The sequence below is a fragment of the Cyrtonyx montezumae genome, unplaced genomic scaffold (genome assembly GCF_038088225.1).
Source record: "Cyrtonyx montezumae isolate F1298 unplaced genomic scaffold, pur_monq_1.0 scaffold_1, whole genome shotgun sequence".
NCBI lineage: Eukaryota > Metazoa > Chordata > Aves > Galliformes > Odontophoridae > Cyrtonyx > Cyrtonyx montezumae.
In genome coordinates, this window is record NW_027071825.1 from 21,058,857 (window position 1) to 21,083,796 (window position 24,940).

Sequence of the window (24,940 nt, forward strand, 5' to 3'; positions counted from 1 at the left end):
ACGACACAGTGAATCACCTATTGAGACACTGATTTTTAAATCAATGTTAGTCATGTATCAGTAGCGTGGAATGATGAGCTTGTAAAAAGCTGGCTACAAATGAGACTAGAATGCAAGAGGACTGCATGAACTTTGCATGTGCCTTCTTTGAAAGCTCACTGAGGAAAATCTCAATATTGCCTATCCATCAGTACTTTCAACACCAGAAAATTAGGATGCATCCACAAACTGACTTACAGAATATCTGTATTATACCAATTCTGTAGCCTCAATGACAATTTAAAAATATCATCTGGAGGAAACAGCAGAAAAAAATTTGTGAAAACAAATCCCGACAACAACCTTGTCCAACCAAGACAAATTTTCAGATTGGAACACTGTGTTAAAGGAGGGGAAATAAGAATAAATAAATAAATAAGTAAATAGAGAGAGATTAATGAAATAATTTCATATAATGTTAGAGAAAATAAGACATCTCAATTCAATGCTTCAGTTTCTTTTATTATCAGTAAGAGAGACAGCCACCTCAGAGTGCAGTACAGATCTGAATTTAACTAAATCACTGTGCTCCTCTGCCCTTCTGTATTGATTACAGCAGGAGCCTACAATGGCACGTCTCCAAGAAGGATGCCAAGCATTAAGTAGGTTGAACCCAGAGAGTGTTAGTGGATTATATAATGTAGAATAATACATGTTTATACTATCTACAATCCTTTTATAATGCTGTTATGTTTTGTTGTACATCACACCAGTGCTTAGATTCAATATATTTATGATTTGGAGAGATGATTTGCATTCAAAAATAGCACAAAATTGAACTGCAATTGTGTCATTTAGTTGCATCAAATCCAATGATTCTCAAATGATAAAGGCCATTAACTGTCAAGATCTTAAAGACTAAATAGAAGTTGCAATATTTAAGACTTATAAGTATTATAAGCCTTAAATACTTATAAGTGTTAGAGAATATTAACTGGAAGACTTAAGTATCTTTAAATAATACAAAATAACTTATTCAACTACTACAATAATTTTCATCGACTTCAGTAGGAGAGAAATGTATTTACAAGCATAGTGTTAATTACACTTTAGCAGAAGAACCTAAGGAATTCAGAGATGGGCCCAGTTTCTGGCAGGAGAACAGTAATTAGTCTCATTGTTTTCAGTGTGACTCTGTCAGATTTCTATGCGTTTACAATGACCAAGTGTTCCCAAGATCAGATCTGGATGCCATTAATGCTGTAACAATATTACATGTCATTCGAAGAACAGGAAAAAAGAACAGCGGGCATATCTGAACAATAACTTCTCCTATTAGAAATAACCCATAAATAAGTATTACGTAGTTAAAATAGTAACATTTAAGAAGTAAAACAAATTACTGATTTCACTGTTGTCTCAGAACTGAGAAAATTTCTGCCTTGAATCTCGAATGGATGTCATTAAGAATATGGCAGGGGGTATTTACTTATACTCCTGAACTGTTTCTTCAATATCTCATTAAGGGAGTCAGACAAGCCCACTAACCAATAGATGTATGTTGTTTTCAGCTACTTCTGATGGGATAGTGTCAGGTCAAGAGCTAGCTGGGAGAGTTTATTAAAACTAAATGTGAATCAGCACATTTTTAGCTGTAGGCTAACCACTGAGCTTTCAGCAGAGCCAGTACTCGGCTTCCTTATGACAGAAATGAGAGGCAAAAGGGAAGAGATTTAGGCAGAGACAGCATTTCAAGTGAAAAATTTATAGCAAGGAATTTTGTCATTTTTACATCCTTGAAGGAAAACAAAACGACAAAATGTCCCAGTGTTCAATAGTCCATATGTTAGCAATAGTTATTTTCTCAGGTTTGAATTTTCACTGAAAATGCTGATTTGTGATACAGCGTAAATTTAAGCTGTTGTGTAGAAAACAGGTTATTTAAAGATAATTTTTCTCATATTTTTCAGATCATTAGCTGAATTAATTTTTTTTTCCCTCCAGTTGAAACTCTGCAGTTGCCAGAAATACATACAAATTCTATGTTGTTTTTTTTTTTTAATTACTGAGTTAGTTTTAGTGAAGTTTGCTTATGAAAACACAATATTGCCATGAATAGATTATTTAAATGAAAATCCTATTGTTAATAATGGAATAGGGTTTTCTTGAATGGGCCATGTCTCATATTTGCTAGCAATGGGGAGTGTTTGCTTATGTCATTACTATCAGTACTTCAAAGGCAAAGCCTTTAAGAAAGAAGCTGAATGAGAAAAATCAATGAAAAAAATATGCTGAGAAAAGTATTAATAATAACAAAATCCTGGATTAATGCCCTTGCTTATTTTTATTGCAGCCATTGCACTGGACAATACAGAAATATCATATATAAATGTATTCTTTTTTTTTCCTTTGGATGGTAATGTGGCATTTATTTTTGCAAAGATTTTTGTGTATTTTAGTTAATGAGTTCAGATTTAAAAAAAAAGCATATGGGTGATCAAAACTGTTCAAGAGGGCTGCTTAAAGAGTATAGGATGCAGACATGCTACTGAAGAAGTGGCAAGTTGTTTACAGAAGGAAGAAAAGAAACGATGTTTATTATAGACAGAGCAGAACTATAGAAGCCCAATCAGAAGTCTTTTTGGCTACCCATCAAACATGGTTTCTATGGCAACTCACATAATTATACAGTGATTTTCATGCTATTTTAGTTACTAATTTGGTAGTGACATAATATTTCCTTTGTTAATCTTTTTAGATCTTTCTACATAGTTATTTCTAAAATAATTAGGTCAGCATCTTTCCCAAGCTACATGCAGCAAATTCTTGACGCAACAGATGTAATGGAACGTTTAAAACTAGTTGCAGACCAGTGAAATAGAAAATAATCTGACAAACCTATTTAATGTGGTCTGTGGAACAAAGTCACAGAATGCCATCTGTATTATCTTTTGAGTGTGAAAGATACCATTTGTAGTGATCTATTCTCTAGAAAATAAAAAAAAATAATCAGAAGGAATAAATGGTAGCTCAGAAAGCTGCTCTTCACAAAACTCCTTTAAAATGAAGTGTCAAAAACAGATCCGTGAATTTTATTTTTTTTTAATGTAGATAAATACTGCCTTAAAGAAGTAAACAGTGTGATTGGGAAATTGCTGTTTTGCTGTAGCCTGGAAGATGAGTAGAGTTTTCAGGTGTCTGTGATATTCAAGTTACCATCAAAGATTTGCTGATTTGTAGCACAGGTTGCAGATATTTATTAGCCTGAAAATTAGTTCCAAACGGAATTTAGATAAAGGCGGGCATAGAACTCTCACAGGGAGGCATGAGGAGATAGAAAAGTGTACTCAAAAGCATACGAAGCCATGAAAATCACAGGAATTTGTCTTCTTTGGTAAGCTTTCAAATAAATACACACGCACACACACACACCTGCTTCTGAATCATAGACTTACAAGCAGATACCTTGTGTGAAAACATAAATGTTACATATGTAAAATATGCATATTCTCTTCAAAATAGGGATGACAAGAATAAATTTGGTAAAATAAAATGCTAGAATGAACGTAGATCTGGAATACAACCAGAGTTTGCACATTGTGAAATACTTCATCATCACACTGGTTAAGAAACAAAACAAAACCAAATGTTAGGTTTTTCTTTGGTTTGGGGATGACTTCAAAAAACAAAAGAAAACAAACCAAGGTTACATTTCTCTGAAAGGATGAATTTAACAAAATGTTAAAACTTGTCTTCTACCATTTTCACTACATACCACGTCGTTTTTTTCATCTTTACAATCAAAAGAGAAGCCTAATATTCAATTGCTGTCTTTGACAGTGCTTTATCATTGTAGACATGGGCAAATAGAATGCCATGTAGCAGTAGATGACTAATTAGGTTGAGAATGTTACTTCACTATTTAAATTCATTGCCTGGCATCAGCCCATCATCACTCACTATTCCTGGCTCAAAAATGAAGTTTTCATTATCATGCAGAGTTAAATATATGTATGCTTATATTTCAATGACTGATTCATTAGACTGACAAACTATTTTACATTACTAGGATTTCATGTTTGTGTTGGTTTATGCTAACACATTTAACTGTATTATTAGAGCTCATTAATCTAGTTACTGATGAACAGTAGCAATACGTTGTGATTTGATCACTTTTGTTGTCTTCTACGTATTCCAAATGTATTTTGAGAGTGTGGACTTTAGCATAATTAATGTATCTGAAATCAGAAAGTGAAGAGTTAATAAAGATGTCACTGCTAATTTGGCCGTGGACCAAAACAAAAGCTGGAACCAACCACTGGGAATTTCCTCAATCACATTAGGCATAAGTTTACTGAATATTGAAAGGATGTCTCAGAGACACTGGCAGAGCAAGAATTGCAATGTGAGATGATCTTAAAAGAAGGTGGATTTTCATGCATTTAGAACTGTCATTTGTAAAAGAAAGAATTGTCATTTTGCTCCTGTGTATTTGGTAATAAGGAATTAGTATGATGCATAGCCAGACATTTTTCAAACAGATGAAGACTAGATGGGTAAGCAGTCATGCAGACATACTATGACATTTAGATAATAAACTTAAGTTAAATATCCGTGAATTCCTCTAGACCACCAATGCATGACATTCCTTCCTTTGGCTAAAGAGTTCCCATTCCCCAGAGTTGTCACAGGAAAAAATTATTTACTGATCTCAAATAAAGCAAGTAACCAATTAAATCTATGATTCATTATGAAAATGTCGTATTTAAAAATAACCTCTAATATTTGCTTGTGGGAATCCACGAAAGATTTCAATAGAATACAGAGATCTGTCAAAAAGTTAAAAATATTAAATTATATCAAGTTTTCAATCCTAATAAAACATTTATGTTGGAAAAGACCCGTAAGATCAACTCCAACATCAAGAAACTCTATACTTCTAAGGGAACTCAAATACAAGCATAAAGTTGGATTCACGCTCTCCTTCTCTGCAAAAATACACCTATATGTTTTATGTTTGTAAAAGTCGTATATATTTCTGCAACATATGCAAAATATATATTTATATATACATATACACACACGCCATACCTTATAGTGGAAGCGCATGAGTCACCGCAATAGGGAGGAAATAAGACTTGGTATTCATTTAGTAAACACTGAGGTACAAACTGTGGGTTGAATTTGCAGACTGGATACTTAACAACAGGCATGAAATCAAATTGTCAGTTCCTTTGGGCACAGTGTATTATACCTAATTACATTCCACAGCAAAACAATATGTTTACTAATGTATTAAAAAAAGGAACAGTTCACATAAGGGGTAAGGTAATTTAAATGCATCTAATGCATTGCAGTCTCCTATAATTGCACATACTCTACTGCTTTGCTTAGGCTCTACAGTTCAAGAATAAAATCTTCAAAAAATTCCAATAAATTTTTGAGTTGTCTTTTTACACTGTTAGGATATCTATCAGTTTACAGTATATCAATCTACAGTGTTAGTATAAACAAATTACATTCAGCCATATTTTTCAAGTTATCATCAGTGATGAAGCAACAAAAACAAATTAAATTAAACAATTTTATACTAGGAAGCTCAAAATAAAAGTGGGCATAGTTATATGTAGCATACATGTACATTTACTTTAATTGGATAAATATGGCAAGGAGAATTATTCTGAATCACGCTTCAGCTATATTCTTTCACTCAGTTTTCTTTTGTTCACAAAGCTAATAACCTGATCTACAAAAGAAAAAAAACATAGCCAATTTTAAGGCTAATGAAAGCTGTTCATCTTGATTATTTAGATTAGCAGTCTGATTCTAAGGGCTGTAGTGAGTGTGTAGTAAGAATAATCCAGAGGGGCTAAGCAGTCAAAAAAAACCATGCCAGACAGAACATAAAAGAGACTAACTACACAGTGTGCTGTCACTCTGCTAATCACTGTGATGTTCTTTCTTCTTCCTCATCTTTCAAGTATTAAGATTGTTCATCTTGTATTATTTTTCTGACTACTATAATCAGTTCCCTGTCTCACTTGTGAGGTCATCCTGATACAACTGATGCTCTTTCTTTAAATGGCGAGTACAATCAAGTACTGTATTTTGAGACTGCAGTTTGTTTGGAATTAATAACAACCCATATTAAACATACTTGTGATTAGTAAATGGTAACACCTCGTGCTTCAGAGTAGCCTTATGGGATCTGGGATTTCATTGATCTGATTATAATTATCCATCTGCATAATGAACATATTGTAAGCACAAGCACTGTGCAATAGAAGAAGCATAACAGATCTCTGTATAATTACATCTCTGTAGTTCTACATAATTGTAGCATTTCATAGTGATTCCCATTTGGGCCTCTCAAAGTTTTTGAGTTTGTCTCCATCATCTTCCATCTGTCTCCTCTTCAAATCTGCAAACCTCTCTTTTGTTCTCAGATTATATAAGGTACAGCAAGCAGTTGTCATGGGAAGCAGATATTTTCCATCAGTTTCAAGCCTTAATTCTGGGCCTTCTATTTATTGATATTCTGCACTTATGTATTCCACCATTTTTCTTTAGATTTTTTTTTTCCACTGTTGGTTTTATTGGATGCCCAATAAAATAATCTTTAAGTACGGGAAATGTAAGAAAAGCTGTTTCTAGTAAATGATGCTTCATTACTAGTTTTTCTTGCTTTAGTTATCGAGCCCATATAAGGAGGGAAACCAAGAATCATACCTAGTTACCTATTTTCACCGGGGAAAGCAGTACCAGAAATACTGACATATGGAATAATTGATCTGTTAGTCTACAAGCTAGATTTGCAGGACCTAGAATGAGAAGGTAGAGTTTGGGAGCTAGCCTGTGGTTTAAGAAGCCTATTTACTGGCTCAGGAAAAGTCATCTTCCTGATATCAGTCTTAGAGCTCCATGTAGAGCACCATGAAAAGATTACCATCATTATTATCATTATACTGTGTGATCCTTTTAGATAATTGGTGATGAAAACAAACGTGAATAAAAGTTTCTGGGGAAAAAATGAGCTTAATGCAGACAGTGAGGATTTGCTGTAATAGCATATTCAAAACTTATGAACAAAATATTAATAACTCAGAACTCAGTTTTTTCCACGTCTGGAGGTAAAACTGACTTCTGACAGAAATTAGGTAGAGCTGTGCAATAGAATATATATTTTATAGAAATATAAACTGGAAAGAAGAAAATTCACCTGCATTCACCTGCTGCAATCCTCATGCTTGTGGTTAAGGAGGGTTAAACAAAAAAAAGGTTTTTCTGATGTGAATTGCTTGCACATTTTATGTCACTCCTGCTTGTATTTACCAGTGGTCTGAGTTGCTCAGCAAGATAATCAGTGCAAGGAATAGCATTCTTTCTAGATACTGCTTGTCTTTAAATTTCCAACAAATTAATTTTGGCTTAAGATGTTACTAGCAAGAAAATTTTGCACCTGGAGGAAAGTGATTTGGCTCGTTCTAAAACAGTTGTTTTAGTAACAGGATTGTGGAAATGATAAAAGTAGGAAAAAAACGTGTTGTGCTCATAACACAAACACACGAGGGCCTACCAAGAAGATGTAAAATGGATGAAAGTGTAGGAAAGATCCTCAGTGAATATCCTTGAGAAACAAGGGAAAACAGCGTGTGACAAGGAAAGCACAGTACAGGTTAGTACAGAATACATATAAATATTAAAATGGATACTCGAAGGTCAGGAGCTGCGGGCTTTTTACAGAAAAATCGGTGTTGGACTGAAGAAGAGAATGAAGTGTACCTATGCTAGAGCAGACACAGAACTGATCTTCCTTCCATCAGAGAATGTCTGTTCTTGGAGCACAACAGTCTGTAACTAGGTATACATACTGAATTGCTATTACAAGCTCTTTAGTGCAGGCAGATTATTAAGTGGGAGGAACTTTCTACACTGTGGTTATTGTTTCATTGAACATCTGCTACTGCTCCCAGTAGAAACAGGCTCTGAATGAATGGAGCCTTCACCAAACCTAATATGGACATTGCCATTTCTTTCTGACCACCCTTTGGAAATGCCCTATTTGTCTAAGTTGATAATCATTTTGCCTGTTATTACCAGTTCTTTCCTTCACTATCATAAAGAGACAAAAAGCAGAAGCTACTTAAAGAATCCTACACAAGTAGATAGCTTTTCTTTACATTTGACTCTAACAAAATATAAGGCTTTAGATGATTTTCATGCCTAATGAAGAGGTTTTGGAGGACAATCAACTGCATGAGTATAACTCCAAGTGTCAGTTGTAAGATAATGACACACAGTGCATGGAAGTTTGAAGAGCATTTTACTGTTTTGAGAGATTCCAAAACAGTATGAAACTTCAGCATGCCATGGCCGTGCCAGCCATGCGAGGGAACTGTCTACAACTCATGTTTAATCAGAGGGAATCAATAAAGAAAAGTTTGATTTTTGATATGAATGAAAAACAGTTTGATGCAGTCTATTCAGAAGATGTTTCTCAATTATGCAATAAACATAGCTATAGGACAGTTTGAGATATAGACATTTACAAGGCCAAAACAAAATAAGAACTAAGAATCCCTGTGCTCTTTTCGGAAGCTAACCAAGCACAGTGAGCAGCTTTACACAGTGCAAAGTAGGAATATCATCTTCAGGGCTGAGACAGACTTTTAGCGGTTTCTAGAGTTCAAAGACCAGATAGTTTTCACCCAGACTATTTGACTTGGATCTGGGAGCGTTCAAAAATCAGTAAAAGCTTAGAAAAGTAGTGAGAAGTAATCACTGTAAATTTTAGATGCAGTACACACTACCTGGGGACATCTGGAAAACTGTAGACACCCTACAAAATCTTGTTTCTCTGAAACTGTGCTTGATAACACTGTTTTAAGTAATGCTGGATGTGTATTCCAAAAGGTAAAAAGTGTATTTGATGGCCTGCTTGACCTCCATGGCTCCTGACTAGCTCAAACAGACTGCTGCTGCAGATAAACAGCTACACTTGACAAAGATAAAAAGCCAAATGTGACATGTGTAACATTTAAAAATTTTCTGAGCACTAATGAAATTCAAGATTTGGAAATTTTGTCCTCAGATTCATATGATTTTGCAAAGACAGTTGATAGAAATATGAAAGAAGGACTGAAAAGTGATCACTGAATCCTGGAAAATTTAACAGGCTCTATTTTTTAATATTATTTAGGAGTCCCTCAAAATTCATGGTATGTGAGCCTATCCTACCTTCTCCTGGAAAAAAGAGATAAGAATGCTTTTGGATTTAATCTACACATACAGCAGAGGCAGACTTTTCATAAACATAATCCTAGCTGTTGAGCACAAGCTGGGAAGCAGCATTTAAAAACATCATACTGTGATTGAGTTATATAACAACAACGCACTTACTGACAAAGGGCAGAGAGTATAACCAGGTCACAGACTTCCTACTAGGCTGGGCAGTTTTCCTGGCATTTTTATTAAACTCTTACCACTCTGAAATAATGCATTTTTAACAATTCTATGACAATAGGAAAAGCTTCAGTAGAAAAGTGAGTCACTCTAGTTTATTTCATGACCTATTTATTATTTCCTTAGAAGTAATAAATGTGAATTTGAATTCACAGTCATAGATCTAATCTAGATAGACCCCAGTAAGACATTTGGCACAGTCCCCAACAGTATCTTTCTCTCCAAATTGGACATATATGGATTTGATAGGTGGACTGTTCTATGGATGAAGAGCTGGTTGCAAGATGATACCCATTGTATTGAGTCAATGGCTCGATGTGTGCATGGAGATCAGTGATAAGCAGTGTCCCTCAGGGATCAGTAATGGTGCCAGTGCTCTTTAATATCTTTACCAATGACATTAACAGTTTCCTTTGTTGACTATCAAAACGCTGAGGCAGCCTGAAAGCATACAGAAGTACAGATAATTCTTGGGACTTCAGCAGACTGCAGTATGCACAAAGCTTTTTTTGGAAATGCAGTGAGTTGAATGCTGCCCACAGTGGGACTCTTACTTGTGAAGTCCAAATGATCAGAGTTGCTACACTGCGGCTCCACAAACTGCAGCAAAAGGAGTAGAAAGGTTTTCACTCAGATTCAGCAAATATCCTGTTCTGCAGTTTCTGGAAGTCATGTGGCATACTAGTGGAAGTTTAGTTTAATAAGTTCAGCTTTTGTACCATTAGCTGCATGTGACATACAGATCCTTGGGTAAGGGAAAATGCTCATAATTGGACATTATGGACAAGCAAAAACAATATCATCAAACAACAACATTTTGGCTGGAGGTGGAATTGAAATAGAAATAGATTACCTTTTCAGCTGAAGAGAATTTCAGAATTCATTTCCAACATGATGGGATTGCAGCATAAAGAGAGTTCTCTAACCCTACCTCACCAACTATTCATAAAGACTGACAGAAGCTGGGAGCTTATTCAAAGCCTATTGAAGTTATCTGAATCTCTACTAGAAGATTCTTTGAAAAAGGATTGTTGTATGAAAACTGCCTCTGAAAAGAAAATATTTGCGAAAAATATGAAGACTTGGACTATCTGATGAAGTGGGATTAGAGTTGCAAAAATATCTGAGATAATTTTCAAAAATAAAATCGATTTTTTAAGAAGAGGTCACACTGTCTTGCACTAACCTTTTTGGTCTAGTCAGTCTTTAAATATATTTCAGCCTTCCCTACCACACTCAAGATTGCTTGTTACCAACTAAGGATTTCAAGGATGTTTCTCTACTCACTTTAAAGACAGTATAACAACCTTTGCCTTCTTTCTCCCTCATTTCTTTCACTGTCTTGCATGTTATCAATCATTTCTATGTCTTGGAAGTCATTTATGCCTACAGCTTTACAGCCTGTTATACATAATACAGGGAGCAAGTTTGAACTTCTCATTGTGTTTCTTAAATTTGATACATCATTATACATTGTACTACCTCATTTTAACATATTGGAAATTGCAGATCTGCATAAACTAGTCAGTTTTGTTTTTCTATTTTAGTGCTGTTTGTGGGAAACTGCTTTTCAGAAAATAAATGTTCAGACAGAACAGATTTCATAAAAGATCTGAGAAAAATCATATATATTGGCAAAAGCAAAAAATTTGGTTTTCAGCAACCTAAAACCTCAGCTTCAAGAGGTTTGAATAGGACAGACATTGTTATTGATCAGAGTAAAATCTATCTCCATTCATTTATTGGCTGTAGATTCTGATCATTCTTTTCTTTCTTTGTCTCTCTTTCATTATTTACTCAAGAATCAGAAAGTATTAGGCTGTTTATGAGTAATTGCTGGCAACATCTTCACCTTTTCAGACTGTAGGACCAGCCTGCAAAGCCTTATAGTGTCTCTTAGGAAAAAGATACTCAAAACTCAGAGTATGTTATAATTCAGAAATCAACACTAAGTATTTCAACACGAAGTACCTGATACAATGAATAAAGAAGTCACTTTAATGTCACTGCAGTTACATCAGCATTGAGTTTTGTATGATTCTCTGTATATTAATTTTACTAGCACTGAAAATTGTTTTTCAAATAATGTCTAATTTAAAAATATAGGAAGATATAGGACAAAACTGCATCTAGCTCTGTATCAGTTGCCTAGAGAGTACAGAATACCCACAGAGATAACTCCTAGTATGAAAAGCTATTTTCTTCAGTATAAAGCAGAGTATTCAGATATAAGTACCTGCCATGTGTTTTGTAGGAAGTTAAAGTGCTCATCTTTTTCACTGTTGTGCTCTTTGAATTTTGCTTATAAATATCTGCCATAGTTGGTGGTCTATCAGCAGAAGGGTCATTCCAGTATTTTCACTACAGCAAAAATATGTGTGTCAGTGGTATCAGAAACATTTAAAGTAATAGAAATATTAACTGGCAACACAGAGCAATCAAATAATTGTAATTTAACTTCAAATTTGCTCTAATGTCAATCCACATTCAGATATGTGGAAACTGTTGATTTGAATGTGAACACTTATTTAATATGGACTGCAGAATTACTGTATTTCTTCTACAGTATCTAAGTACTGAACCTGTTCCATAGGATCTTGCTCAACATGGTAAAATTCATCCCCACTGATTTCAACATACTCGTTAGCTATCCCTTATAACTGTCCACTTGAAACACTATAGAAGTTATACAAATTGAAGCTCAAAGTTCAAGGGATACAGTGCTGTTGATTGCTACCTAAGCATCTCTCACTTCTGGCTTCAGAGTGAGACACATGATTTTAGGCCTCAAGAGGTTGTATCTCTAAATAATAGTTTTCTATAAATACAAAAATAACCAAGTAAAAATTAGATCTATTTGGCACTACTGACAAAAGAAAACACAAACCAATACTAAACAGTTTGTAAGTGATTATTAATAAAGATAGTTGATGTACAGTAGTTGCAAATAGCTATCCAAATTCTTGTTGAGCCCATTTCTTTGGCTTTCTACCATAGCATGTTAAAAACATTATTAACCTAAGGGTTTATTTTTCTCTACAATACTTATTTCTCACAGCAGAGTGCTTAAAACCAAACAGAAACTTGGTTTGAACTAAAATAAAAACAGCTAACCACAAGTTTTCATGATTTCTCTGAAGTTTAAACTGTACAGGTGACTTAATAGTACTGCAGGAACATTCTGATTTATTCTTTCACATATAAAAGTATTGGGCAGTTGTTGCTGTTTCTCCCTACCCTTACAAGGCTGTTATAAAATACTTCTTAAGATGCAGCAGCTAATAATCCAAATATCCAAATACTGTAATTTGCCACTATATATAAACTGCATCAGCAGAGTACAGCTTCAGTCCCCAAACATTTCTCTATCTCCTTGGCTTTGAGTAACGTAATAGCACCTTTTCAATAAGTGCTATGGAGTGAAGTCTCCCCTTATGTTATTTCCCTTCCAGGTTAGTTCATTTCAAATTAGATTACATAGGTAAAAGTGAAGATATGCAGAGCGAAGCATTAAGGCCCTCTGGTGAAAGAGTGAGAAAATCAAACAGAAGGAAGTGGGCATAGTGAGCTTTATATTTAAAGCTCATTCATCCTGTGTGATCTATTTAAAACATGAGGCTCCTTACAGAAGGCCTGTCTTTCTAGCATGAATTAGTTAGAAATGTGCTCAGATATGTCAGATCAGTATATTATAATTTCGATCTTAACCGTCTCTTACTTTAAGACAGTTAAATATTCAGCTAACGATACGAAAAAAAGCATTAATATTCTGTTATTAAACGTTGCCATTGATCCTTCTGTATATTGAGTTCTTTTGATGTCTTAGAAGGTAATTCACTTGATTTTTTGAGTCAGCTTCTGTACTGCATGTAGAGACAGATTGTGTACAAACTGTAGTTAGTTTTGGCTTACAAAATATTTGAACAAGCAAAGATTCCTGGAATTAGAAAAAAAAATTCCAGTAAAACAAAGATTGAACTCTCAAAAGTTCAGGTTCTACCTAACTAAACATGACTAATCATCAGAGATTACGTATTTACATGTTTAAAATCACAATTCTGTTTTTTGTGAGTTTGTAGTACATTTGCTGACGCTGCTTTTGCTTTAGCAGACCAATGGGCTTTTGGTTTTGTTTGGATATAAATATCCTCTCCATTAAGCCAGTGTTGTTTTCATCTAATTCCTATCTTAAATCCACTATGAAAACACAACTTGTCAGAATTACAGAGACCTAAAATCGGTGTAGAAGGAGGTGAATTGGGCCTTGTAATTTAATTAGGTAATTTCTGTTTGTTTATTATTATAGCAGTTTATTTTGTCCACAAATACAAGTTGGTATAAGCATTACTTTTGCTGAATACTGCTTTCCTGATTGAAATCATTATGTGTGTTCAGGGAAAACCAAACAGGTTGTTTCTCTGTGGTATGAAAGGGAAGAAGGAAGTAAACAGGAACATGGAGATAGAAAAGCCACCATAAAATACCAAAATAGAAAAAAGTTGAAGTCTTGGGTCATTGTTCATTATGCTAGGAAATAGGAGAAAGCAGAACAAGAACACGTGCTGACTCTTGGTACATGTAGTATTGATGCATCATATTTTTAAAAATAATGCTTAGCATTTAATGATTTGAAAGAAAAATAAAAGGACGCAGTTACTGTTATTCATATAAATAATTAGGTTACAATACAATATGTCAGTTGTGGAGAACTGAATGACAAATTCGTGTGGACATAACTTATTGGAGAATGAGTGTATTTCTACTGCACCCTACGCAGCATAATCAGGTAGGAGCATGCTATAGAAACAGACTCATGTTTCTTTGGATGTACTGAAGAAATTAAACTGTAATTTCTATAGTTTACACTTCACTAGTAGTACAGATTATACTTAAATTACACTTTAGGGGTGAGATTAAAATATAATATTCTTGGAGAAGGAGTATTATTTGATTTGGATATTAGATTGTCATAAAGCTGTCTCTCAAAATCAGTTTTTATGCAATTTTGTTATCCCTTGCTGTAGTAAAAATAAAAGCCAGAACAGCAAAACAGAACTACTGAAACTAAGACTTGGTAAATTATTTTTGGATTTATCTTTCCTTTGCTTTCAGGGTTAGGGCCTCAGGTACAAGCTGGTAGAACTGTAGATGAAGTACAAGTAGTATCAAAGAAATAAATCAATTTTTCAAGAAGTTCTAAGAATAAGCTGATTTCTGCTTCAGAGAAGGATAAATAGTTCCCATGTCTTGTTGACTTGGTACCTGATTTGAGATGCTCTCGCTTCCTGCCCACTAAGTTCAACGAAAGACAATTTGGACCCATAACATTCTGAATTGGGCACAAAATGATTTTGATGGCTTTAGAGAATATAAATGTATAGGGACATACAGGAGTACTACTCATAAAATAAAACCTTGGGCTCATTCAGTTCAATTCACAGTTTGTTATTCACTTAGAAAGGCTGGTTCATGGTATATTCAGAATGTATTTTCAGTAATGCTTAAGTATGTTTGGGTGGGCTGAAAAGAGTACATGAAGAGTAGTTTTACTAAAGTATCTCAGTTTTGCTACAAGTGAATTAGTAAAGATTTTACTTGAGGTTTGTGAAAAGAGTAGAGAGTGAAGAAACAATCCTTATTGCTTGAAAAACTAAAAAAAAAAACCTAAAAAAAACTAAAAAAACCCCAACCCTGAGATAACAGAATTTTAACCCAACCCCTCAGATACAGAAATTAGAACTGACCCTTCTTACACAAGCTCTGAGCTATTTCACAGACACCAACATCAGAAAAAAACTATGTTTCTACAAATGATAGGATTATGCTTCAATACAAACCTATTTTCAAATAATAAACACACTTTGGAGAGTGGTATAATTGTCCTGTTATGGCCATATCCCTGTCTCTGTATTTTTGCTGCTTTCCTTGTGTTGTGACCCTCATCCCTTAGATCAGCTTTACGTTTTAGAGATGTATCCACAAACAAGTGAAGAGAATGGATCAGAGTAATCAGAAATAGTAACATCAAAAGATTAAAAATCCATCATAGTTCTGTTATTATAGTTATGTATAACTTTTGTGAATAACTACACTAAAATAGCTTATTTTTTGATACCTGGATACCTTCCAAGTTTTTTCTATCATTTCAAATTAACACTGGAATAGAAGATAGCTGAGAAACTTCCATGCCCAAGACCGAAAGTGTTCTTCACTGACATATTTCCAGGCAGTTCCTCTGTTAATACGTACAGGGACAAACATTTTTTTTTCAAGGGGAAAAGGGAAAGAGAAAACTGTGAATATAGGAGAATTAAGGAAGACCTAGATTACTACTCCAGTGAAAAACATGGAAGAACTTGGAAAGGAACATAAGATTGGTGCCGACTGAAGGATGAAACTTATGCAAACAGGAAAAAAACATGCACCTTTTTTAGAACATTTTAAGAAGTGTGAAAACTACAAATGCTAGAACTGTGAAAAGGAAACTGGGAGTTTGATCCATATGTTCTGGAAATGCCACTGCCCACTACTGAATTATTTTTGGAGAACAGAACAGAGAACAGAAGAACAACCGAAAAGCTGTTATAAACACAGGGTCTCCCTGGTGATGCAAAAATTTTACCATGGCAGATATTCACGAGTGACTCTTACCATCTGGAAAGGATATATGTGAAGAAATTATCTTAGATTTGTTCTAGAATAATTACCAAGAAATACGGTATTATTTACCAATTAGATCTCTAATTGCCTGAGGATAAATAATTCAGCTAGCTCCAAGGGGAAAAGAAACAACAAACTCTTATTCAATCTGGATCACACATCAATTTTCTTCATGTGCATGAATATAGTTTAAAAGATAGATTGGATCTAGTCTAAATGATTCTACTGTCTTATAGAAGATCATACTTCAAGCTCTTTTTATCATGGTATATTTTTTGAAAGTGAAATATTTCTAAAGCGTGAAACATAAGAAACAGCAATAAGACCTCTAGATATACTCTGCCACTGCTTCTCAAAATCGAAACAGCACTAATTTACCCGAATCACAATGATTACAAGAGAAATAAATACCAAGTAGCACGTACTACCAATTACTTGTTCTCAGAAACGTGTAACTGGAAGGAACTAATATCTGTTTGACTGGAGAAACAACCAAGCATTATATTTCTAGGCTATATGTTTAGCAAACAGAAACTTCATACCAGTTGGCACCTTGTAGCCAAAGTCTGACCCTGACACTGGGCACTTATTCTTGGCAACTGGGTATCCTTCAGTTCTCATGTTCAGTTTACTCCAGACAGTCAGTAACCATTGGTACTAACGTTATTTCATGAACTAGTGTTCCTGCTAATAGCTCTTACCATAGTAAGCATTAGAGACCAATGTAGAGAGCAACAGATTAAAAGAAAGTATTACGTATATTTTCTTTGCCATAACAGTAAAGTCTCCCTGAATAGTTTTGATACATTAAAAAAAAATTCTAAATGGAGTTGACTATATACCATCTGTTTTGTTCTGGTTTAGAAAGGAATTGCATTGGTCCATGATGTTCTCTACAGCACTTCTGCCTTGCCACTAAATAAAATCTAGTAGCAAAGTACTGAATATCACACGTTGAAATACTGAAAAAAATGAGATTATCATAAATGATGTAGAAATGATACTAATATCACTTCTAGTTTGATACTCATCTTTCCTCTTTTTGAAAGAAATGTTTTTTCTAAGCAATGTATTCATACTAAAATAACTAATTCTTTGTATATATGATGTAATCATCGAACTTGAACTGAACCTAAGTGCAGTTTTTATTTTTCGTGTCTTTATTCATTCTTTTCTACATAGTATTTGTGGAATTCAGCATCTGGAACGAGCAGGAAACAAGTTGACTCTCTTTGACTCCCTTTATTTCTGCATAGTGACATTTTCCACTGTGGGCTTTGGGGATGTTACACCCAAGATATGGCCTTCAAAGCTGCTTGTTGTCATTATGATCTGTGTTGCTCTTGTGGTGTTGCCCATACAGGTAAACATGGATTTTTTTTTTCAATTCCTTTTTAGAATTGTTTTTAAAACCAAACAGTAACTGAAAAAACCCACCCTTTTGCACTGCATTTAAAATATCAGAAATAATGACCATCTTCTGTACCCTCTATTCTTTTCCTAATTTTTCCTGTTTGTCTTTAGTTTAATTTTACAGTTTAAACTTATAATGAGATTTAGTACAGATTTATAATAAAATATATAGCACCAAAACCAGTTTTCAATTGCTGGTGAAAGATTTCTGTTCCTGTCACGTACCACAGAGCCCTTCTCTTAATCCTAGGTAATTTATAAAAAGAAAAAACCACATAAATCAATGACAACAACAAAAAACAGTACCCTGCACTTTCTTTATAAGTATAGCATTTCCTCTGCAGGCTTTCCCTGTTTCTAATCTTGATTCTCTCCACTTCCTCTCATGTTCTTACAGTTCAGTGCTAACTTAAAAAAAGAACTCATTAAATCTGCAACTCAAGCAAATTGTCTTCACATCTGTGTGTGTTGGCACACACTGATTCAACTGCACATTTAGGAATTTTTGGTGCTTACATGGGCTTAGGCTGATTTATGAAAATCCAAGTATTTTGTAACCAATCAGTTTCATTAAATTTGTCCCAGACGTTTGTCAGCTCATTAGCAAAAGCTACAGGGCAGCTGTGCCATAATGTTAACTGTCTCACTCTTGGTGATGATCCAAAACTTATGGCCACAAGAAGGAAGTGTGGGGAGACATCGTGTGTGCTTTTTGAATCTTACAATAGACCTAAATTGATAGACCTTGAAGCTCCAAAGTTTCTCATACAGCTATGATTTCCACACTTTGCTTCTTTGATGGTGAACTAAACCTCAGCTGTGAGCAGACAGTACAGAACTTGAAGCTCAAGCTGCCAGCATTAATTTCCTTTGAACTACCTGAACATTTAAATTATAGCTAAATTTTTCATGTACGCATATGCAATCATAAGAACTAATACAATTATATTGCCACTCAGTGAGAGTTTAACAAGATATATATTCTGTTTAAAACTAAAATATTGTTTAAAAAGTTCGGAATTTCCTCAGAAATTGAAATTTCATATTTCAAGTACTTCTAATATGCACTTAAGCATATAACCTCTGCCTTACTTGTAAATAATCTGGAATCTACTGCCTTCCACATCAATATATGTAGTTAAATATTTTATTTTTACATCTTTGTAGTAGTGATGAAGAGGCTTTATAGTTTTCTACATACAGAATGTGGGAGACATTACCTAAAATCATAGAACCATGGAATATTCTGAGTTGGAAAGACCCAAAGGATCATCAAATCCAACATTTGGCTCCAGACAGGACCACCCAAAATCCGAACCCCACATCTGAGAGTGTTGTTCAAGTGCTCCATGATCTCCAGCAGCTTGGAGCTATGATCAGCGCCCTGGGCAGCTTGGTCCATGCCCGCTGCCTTCTTTCCCTGACCACCAACCTGACCCTCCACTGACACATCTCCTAGCTGTTCCTTCAGGCCCTGTCTCTGTCACCAGAGAGCAGAGCTCCCTACCAGGGATTAGCCTAATCTAATCTCATTTACTATAAACTGTGATCTCTTTAGATTTGTCTTTCTACAGCATTAAATGAATTATTATTCTTAATTCAGGGTCTCTATCAGTTGATGCTGTGAGAAAAAGCTGTTACCACGATAGACAAATAGTTAAATTGAGCTCAGGATTAAATGTGTATTACTTAGCATAAAACACTTTGAGAAGGCACAGATTATCACTACCTTGTCTTTAGACTGAAGAATTCTGATTAGTGGAGCAATGCTTTATATTCTTAATCATTCTTTCATATTTCCTAGCTTATTACACACTGAGCTTCCCTTTCATAAGAGTACCAAACAGATTTTACTGTTAGCCTGCATACATCATCCCGATGGCAAGTGAAAGCTGCAAAATTAACAGCTGCCATGTATCTGTATGTACAAGTAAGATCTGTACATATAAGTCATATTAGTGAGTATACAGATTAGATGGTAATACACAGATATGGTCACCTTCAGAATACTATGAAATCTCAGAAGACAGCCATTGTCCAAAGTAAAATGGTACTTCCATCTAAGTATTTATAGTGACCTAAGCATATCAAAATTTAATTTTCCACTTCAGGAAAGCATTTAGATCACAGGTCCCTGGAAAAACAGCTCATAGAGGTGAAATACATGACCAAGGTAGTGCACAGTGTAGTCTTCACTCTTTTCTAAAATCTTTACATTAGGTGTAGTCACACGATATTTTAATGGAGTTAATCAGTTATTGTTTGCCATAGAGACTGGCTGTACTGCCACATTGTTCTGTAGTTGTACTATTGATCTGGCTCACACACCACACACTTTTTACAAAGAAAAATGAATTGGCCACTAAGAGCATCATTGAATAAAGGCATGATCTGAACAGTATAATGTATTTAAGTTGTGATACATTTTCACTGTGCAGCTGTTTGTCTACTTTTAACTGGCATGTATCTATTACAGTTTGAACAGCTGGCATATTTGTGGATGGAGAGACAAAAGTCTGGTGGCAACTACAGTCGACACAGAGCTCAGACAGAAAAACACGTTGTGCTGTGTGTCAGCTCTCTGAAGATTGATTTACTTATGGATTTCTTAAATGAATTCTACGCTCACCCTAGGTTGCAGGTATTTGCAGTTAAAGAAAAAGGAAAATAATCTGAAAATGCTGAGTTTTGGAGTATTCTGGAATAGCTTTTAATTTGTAAAACGGAATTTAGAAATAGTTGGCTAAATTGAGAATCTACAATTGCAGTGAGAAGTTGAGTTGTTGAGAAACTGAGTATGGAGACATTTGTTTTGAACTGAGATAAACGGGATAGAATTACTGTCTTGTTGAATTATACTAATCCTTTTAGAAGCAAATATTCCCATGTAGCTTAATTTTTTTTTTCTATTCAAAGTAGAAGCAAAATGAAAACTGTTCAATTTTTTCCTCTGTTCTTTTACTTATTATTTGTTTATTTATTTTGGGGGGAGGGGGTTTAAAGTTCCTTACAAATCAAAATGTATTTTGTTTTTGGCATTTTGTGTTTTTATAAAAAGACCTTTTAAGGTAACACGCACAAGATTTTTCTCATTGTACACCTATTCAATAGTTAATGCAAACAGACATCATAACTTGTTCCAATCACAAAAAAGCTTATTTATATGAAATAGCAATTTGGATTCATTATCATTAGCTTTTCTATAAGCCATTTATTTTAGAAAATCTTCTCTGCCAATATACTTTACCATTACCTGTGGCACCACACTTCATTAGGTAATGCAAAAACCCCACAAAATACAGTCCTCAAATAGCTGAGCAGCAGCATGACAAACCCCAAATGCCAAATGGTCTCCAAATTAATCAGCTAGTAAGAAGCCTAAGCAAATGTACATAGAAATCTAGTACTTCCCAGATTAATAATTAGTCGGCTTTTGTGATATGCTGGAGACAAAGTAAAAGTCCTAATACTACTCATGTAGTGTGAAGAAGCTTACATGCACACCCTTCACAAGTGAAGTGGGAAGCTGGAGGATACAGATGATGCTGGAAGTAAGCTTCTAGCAAAAGACCATATGCAATGGGGAAGACTTCTGTATCAAGACTGTCCTAACCTCTTGGAATCTCCCCTTACATTCCACTTGTCTCTCCTTTTATACACACACACACGTCAGGGGCAACCTTACTTCTAACAGAGATTGTCTGTACACAGGAAATAAAATTTCCATCTGCCCACTAATGCAGATAAAAAGATTCCAGGGAGTAATGGAGATGGAGAAAATAATTGCTGTGGAAAGCTTCCTATGTTTTCCTGCTGTAATGACGGAAAAGTGAATTGTGTCTAAAAAATTTAAGCTTTCATAGAAACAAAAATGTAACAGAATTCTACTGGTCATCTTAAGTCTTTTATGAGCATTTCTGCCTTTTTCATTTGAGAATAATTCAACATTTTAAACACTTGTATTCAAATTTCTTTTGCCAGTGAAATTTGAGAATTATCACAGAAGTTTAATATATCTTTAGTCTGTTGATTCATCTCCTGGCAACAATGAATGGTATAATCAAATATTAACTTGACTATTCCTCATTATGTTTTTGGCAGGATTATTATGTTGTTATTTTGTGTCCTACTGAAATGGATGCTCAGGTCCGGAGAGTCTTACAAATCCCGATGTGGTCTCAAAGAGTTATCTATCTCCAAGGCTCAGCACTAAAAGATCAAGACCTGTTGAGAGCAAAGTAGGCAAACATGGCTAACGTTTATTTTCTACCTTCCTTTTGCATATACTCTTTGATAAAGACCTTTGAAGAACAGCAAAAGCTAGAATGAAAGTATGTTTTATTTAGAAAGCAGGGATCTTTATTATACTTGTTTTTTTACTAATGTCTGAAAATTTTCAAGGAACATATTTGTAAGCTCTTCATTTGACCAATCTTTTTCTCCCTGTAATTTCTCTAGAAAAAGATGTGTTGAAAATTCTGAAACTGCCAATAATACTAGAATTTGTTTCTGTTCCTTGCGCGCAGATAGTAAACCAACTGATAGGGAGAAAAAGTGAACAAAATTATCTCCCTTTTAATGCCTTGTACAGTCCTGTTTCCTTAATAAGTTCTACCTCTATATATTCTTCCTTCAGGATTTTACTGTTACCACACATTTTCTACCACTTCTAAAAAAAAAAACTTACTTGCCAGTTAATACTGAATGACGTTAATCAAAACATATCAGTCAAACATATTTTCTCAAAAAAAAAAAAAAAAAAACAAAACACCCAACAACCACCATTGCTGAATCACTTAAAGGTGGGAAAGAATTCACAGTGGAATTTGTGTAGGAGGATTGTCTCTTCAGACTATGAAGAGAAAGAAGATTCTTTTCAAAAAAACAATTTAACTTATATGCTCTGCTTTTTATAAGAACTTATCAGTCTTCACTTAAATTAATCAACTAATACAGATATCAAAAATCAAGCCGATACCTCATTACTTGTGTCATTCAGCCTTCTCAAGAATTACTCTGAGGAATTTCATCTGCGAGAAGAATGGCAGGTAACGACATCTTCAGATTTCTGCCACCGAAAAATATAGCTACCTTTACATCTGTTTGAAAGTGCAAAAAAATCTTTGTTCAGGATTATGAACTTCTTCCAAAAAGCAGTTCCTGTTTTTCCAATTTGTTGCTCATTTTCAAGAAAGAATTTGTGTGGGAATTTGGCTAACATTTATTATACACATTAAGAAAAATTAGTCTGTTCCCTGCAGATAATAATGAATTTTACTTATAATAACCTGGAGGTACTCAACAAAGCTTTTTCCTACAGAACATGTAATTGAATGTACCTGTCATAGAATAGTTTTCCATCTCTCTGGAGAGAAAAAGCATAGTGGGAACTTAATAGGACCTTTAATCTGATCTGTAACCCCGTACCTAAGATGTCTGCTATATTCCTTTTAATGAGAATATAATGTACTGAGAAGATAACAAGACACATGGTAAATAACTTCTAATAAATAAAATCATAGAACAGTTTATGTTGGAAGGGCCCTTTAACGTCATGTAGTTCCAACCCCCCGCTATAGGCAGAGACACTTCCCACCAGAGCAGGTTGCCTACAGCTCCATCCAGCCTGGCCTTGAGTGCTTCCTGGGAAGGGGCATCCACAGCCTCACTGGGCAGCCTGTTCCAGCATCTCACCACCCTCACAGTAAAGAATTTCTTCCTAATATCTGGTCTAAAACTACACTCTTCCAGTTTAAAGCCATTTCCCCTTGTTCTCTTGCTACCTGCCCTTATAAAAAGTTCCTCCCAAAACAAAATAATGTTTAATACCAACAACAACAACAAAAAACCCAAAGCTATTTGTTTGTTTATCAAAATGTATACATATATTGTACATGAAACGTAATGCCAAAATATCTTGATACAAGTCACACCAAAAAAAAAAAAAAAGGAAAAGAATACTAAAAACTGGTGTACTGCATAATTATAGTAAATGGTAAACATTTTTTCTATGTTCTAGTGCAGTCTGACTACAAAAATGATACTCACTCTTGCTTTCTATCTTTAAAAGTTTTACTTGGCAATTTTTTTGTGTTCTCTGCGGAACGATAAAAAACTGTTGTGGTGTGACAACACTGCTACTTATATTGAGCATTAGTACGACTAGAACTTTCGTATCTACACAGTAACTGATAAAAACAGCCCATGTTCTTCATGCAGACTACTGCTAGAAAGTATATTTAATTTCCTTGCTTTACAGCTTTTTCCCATGTTGTCAGAAAAGTTTTTTTCTTCTTACACTTTTCCATTTCAGTTAATCCAGCACACATCTTAATCCTCTTCTTATCCACTCTTTCTTTACTTTATGCTTTTTTGTTATTATTTTCAAATTTCTTTCAATATATCAAGTCCCTCCAGGTTGTGCTATTCTCAAGCAGTAGTATTTTTCAGATTTTCTGGATTGGCAAATATTTCCTTACTGTTAGAACATTAATAGAATGGTTCTCTTAAAAGGATATTCTGGGTTCTGATATATATGCTGAGTATAGATATTATTAGTGTTTCTGTCATCTGAATTCATGGTACCTATTGAATGTTAGTATCAGGGGAGTTATCCTTGCCATCTGTGGCTGAAGTGGTTCAAGAAGCTTCTAAAAAACATTAGAGAGAGGTGAATATGATCAATGAGGTTTCATTTCCTCACAAAATCTTTTATATATACTGCTGATTCTAGTTATTTCTCATCAAATGCTATTCCATCACTAATTCTGCTGAATTTTCTTTCCCACTTTTATTTTATTTTTATTTTTTTTAAGACTTTACCACTTCTGCTGTTGTGCTTATCTAAAACTACTCATACAGATCGCTTGATTTTTTCTTAATCAGGGCTTAGAATTGCCCTCCTGTTCTTATTTCTCTGTGTCGCTTGCACTTCACATTACTATTTTGGAAATGCACAGTTGCTTCTGTTAATTTTTTAATTTTTTTTAACCTTTCATGTTCTTTAATCTTCTGAGGCTTCTGTTTTCCTACTGTTTGCTGCCTATGGAAAAACTTAAAATTATCCTTCTTTCTCATTTCTACTTTCTCTGAATGATCCCACACAAAACACACAAATTCAATCAATGTTTCTATAGTCATAAACAAAAAGGTTATTAATCAGTTTATCTGGCTTATTAACTTGGTTGTCTATTAATCAACTTTCGTTGTAAGTTGTTAAAAGTAGATCTTAAGTTTTACTGCTCAAATAAAATCAGTAAGTTGTTGTAGATCATATGTTTGGAATCATCTTATAAAGCATCCTGAATAGACTGAACTCAAAGGTTGCCAGTGTTTTCTTAGACAAGTTCTTATTTTTACCTTACTAAAACAATGCTTAGATTTTTAATATATATCATCTCAATTCTTTCAGAACACTTTGGAAATA

General features: G+C 34.4%; 2 protein-coding genes across 4 annotated transcripts in view; one reads left to right on the plus strand and one right to left on the minus strand.

Moving 5' to 3' along the window:
* CFH (complement factor H) overlaps positions 1-24,940 on the minus strand; it is a 210,504-nt gene that overhangs the window by 85,972 nt on the left and 99,592 nt on the right. The window lies entirely within an intron of this gene.
* Positions 1-24,940, plus strand: part of KCNT2 (potassium sodium-activated channel subfamily T member 2) — a 115,437-nt gene that overhangs the window by 41,807 nt on the left and 48,690 nt on the right. The window contains exons 10-12 of the mRNA XM_065743118.1: positions 17,284-17,464; positions 19,991-20,155; positions 21,616-21,752. Of these exons, the coding sequence (XP_065599190.1) occupies positions 17,284-17,464; positions 19,991-20,155; positions 21,616-21,752 (483 nt within the window). The remainder of the gene's footprint in view (positions 1-17,283; positions 17,465-19,990; positions 20,156-21,615; positions 21,753-24,940) is intronic.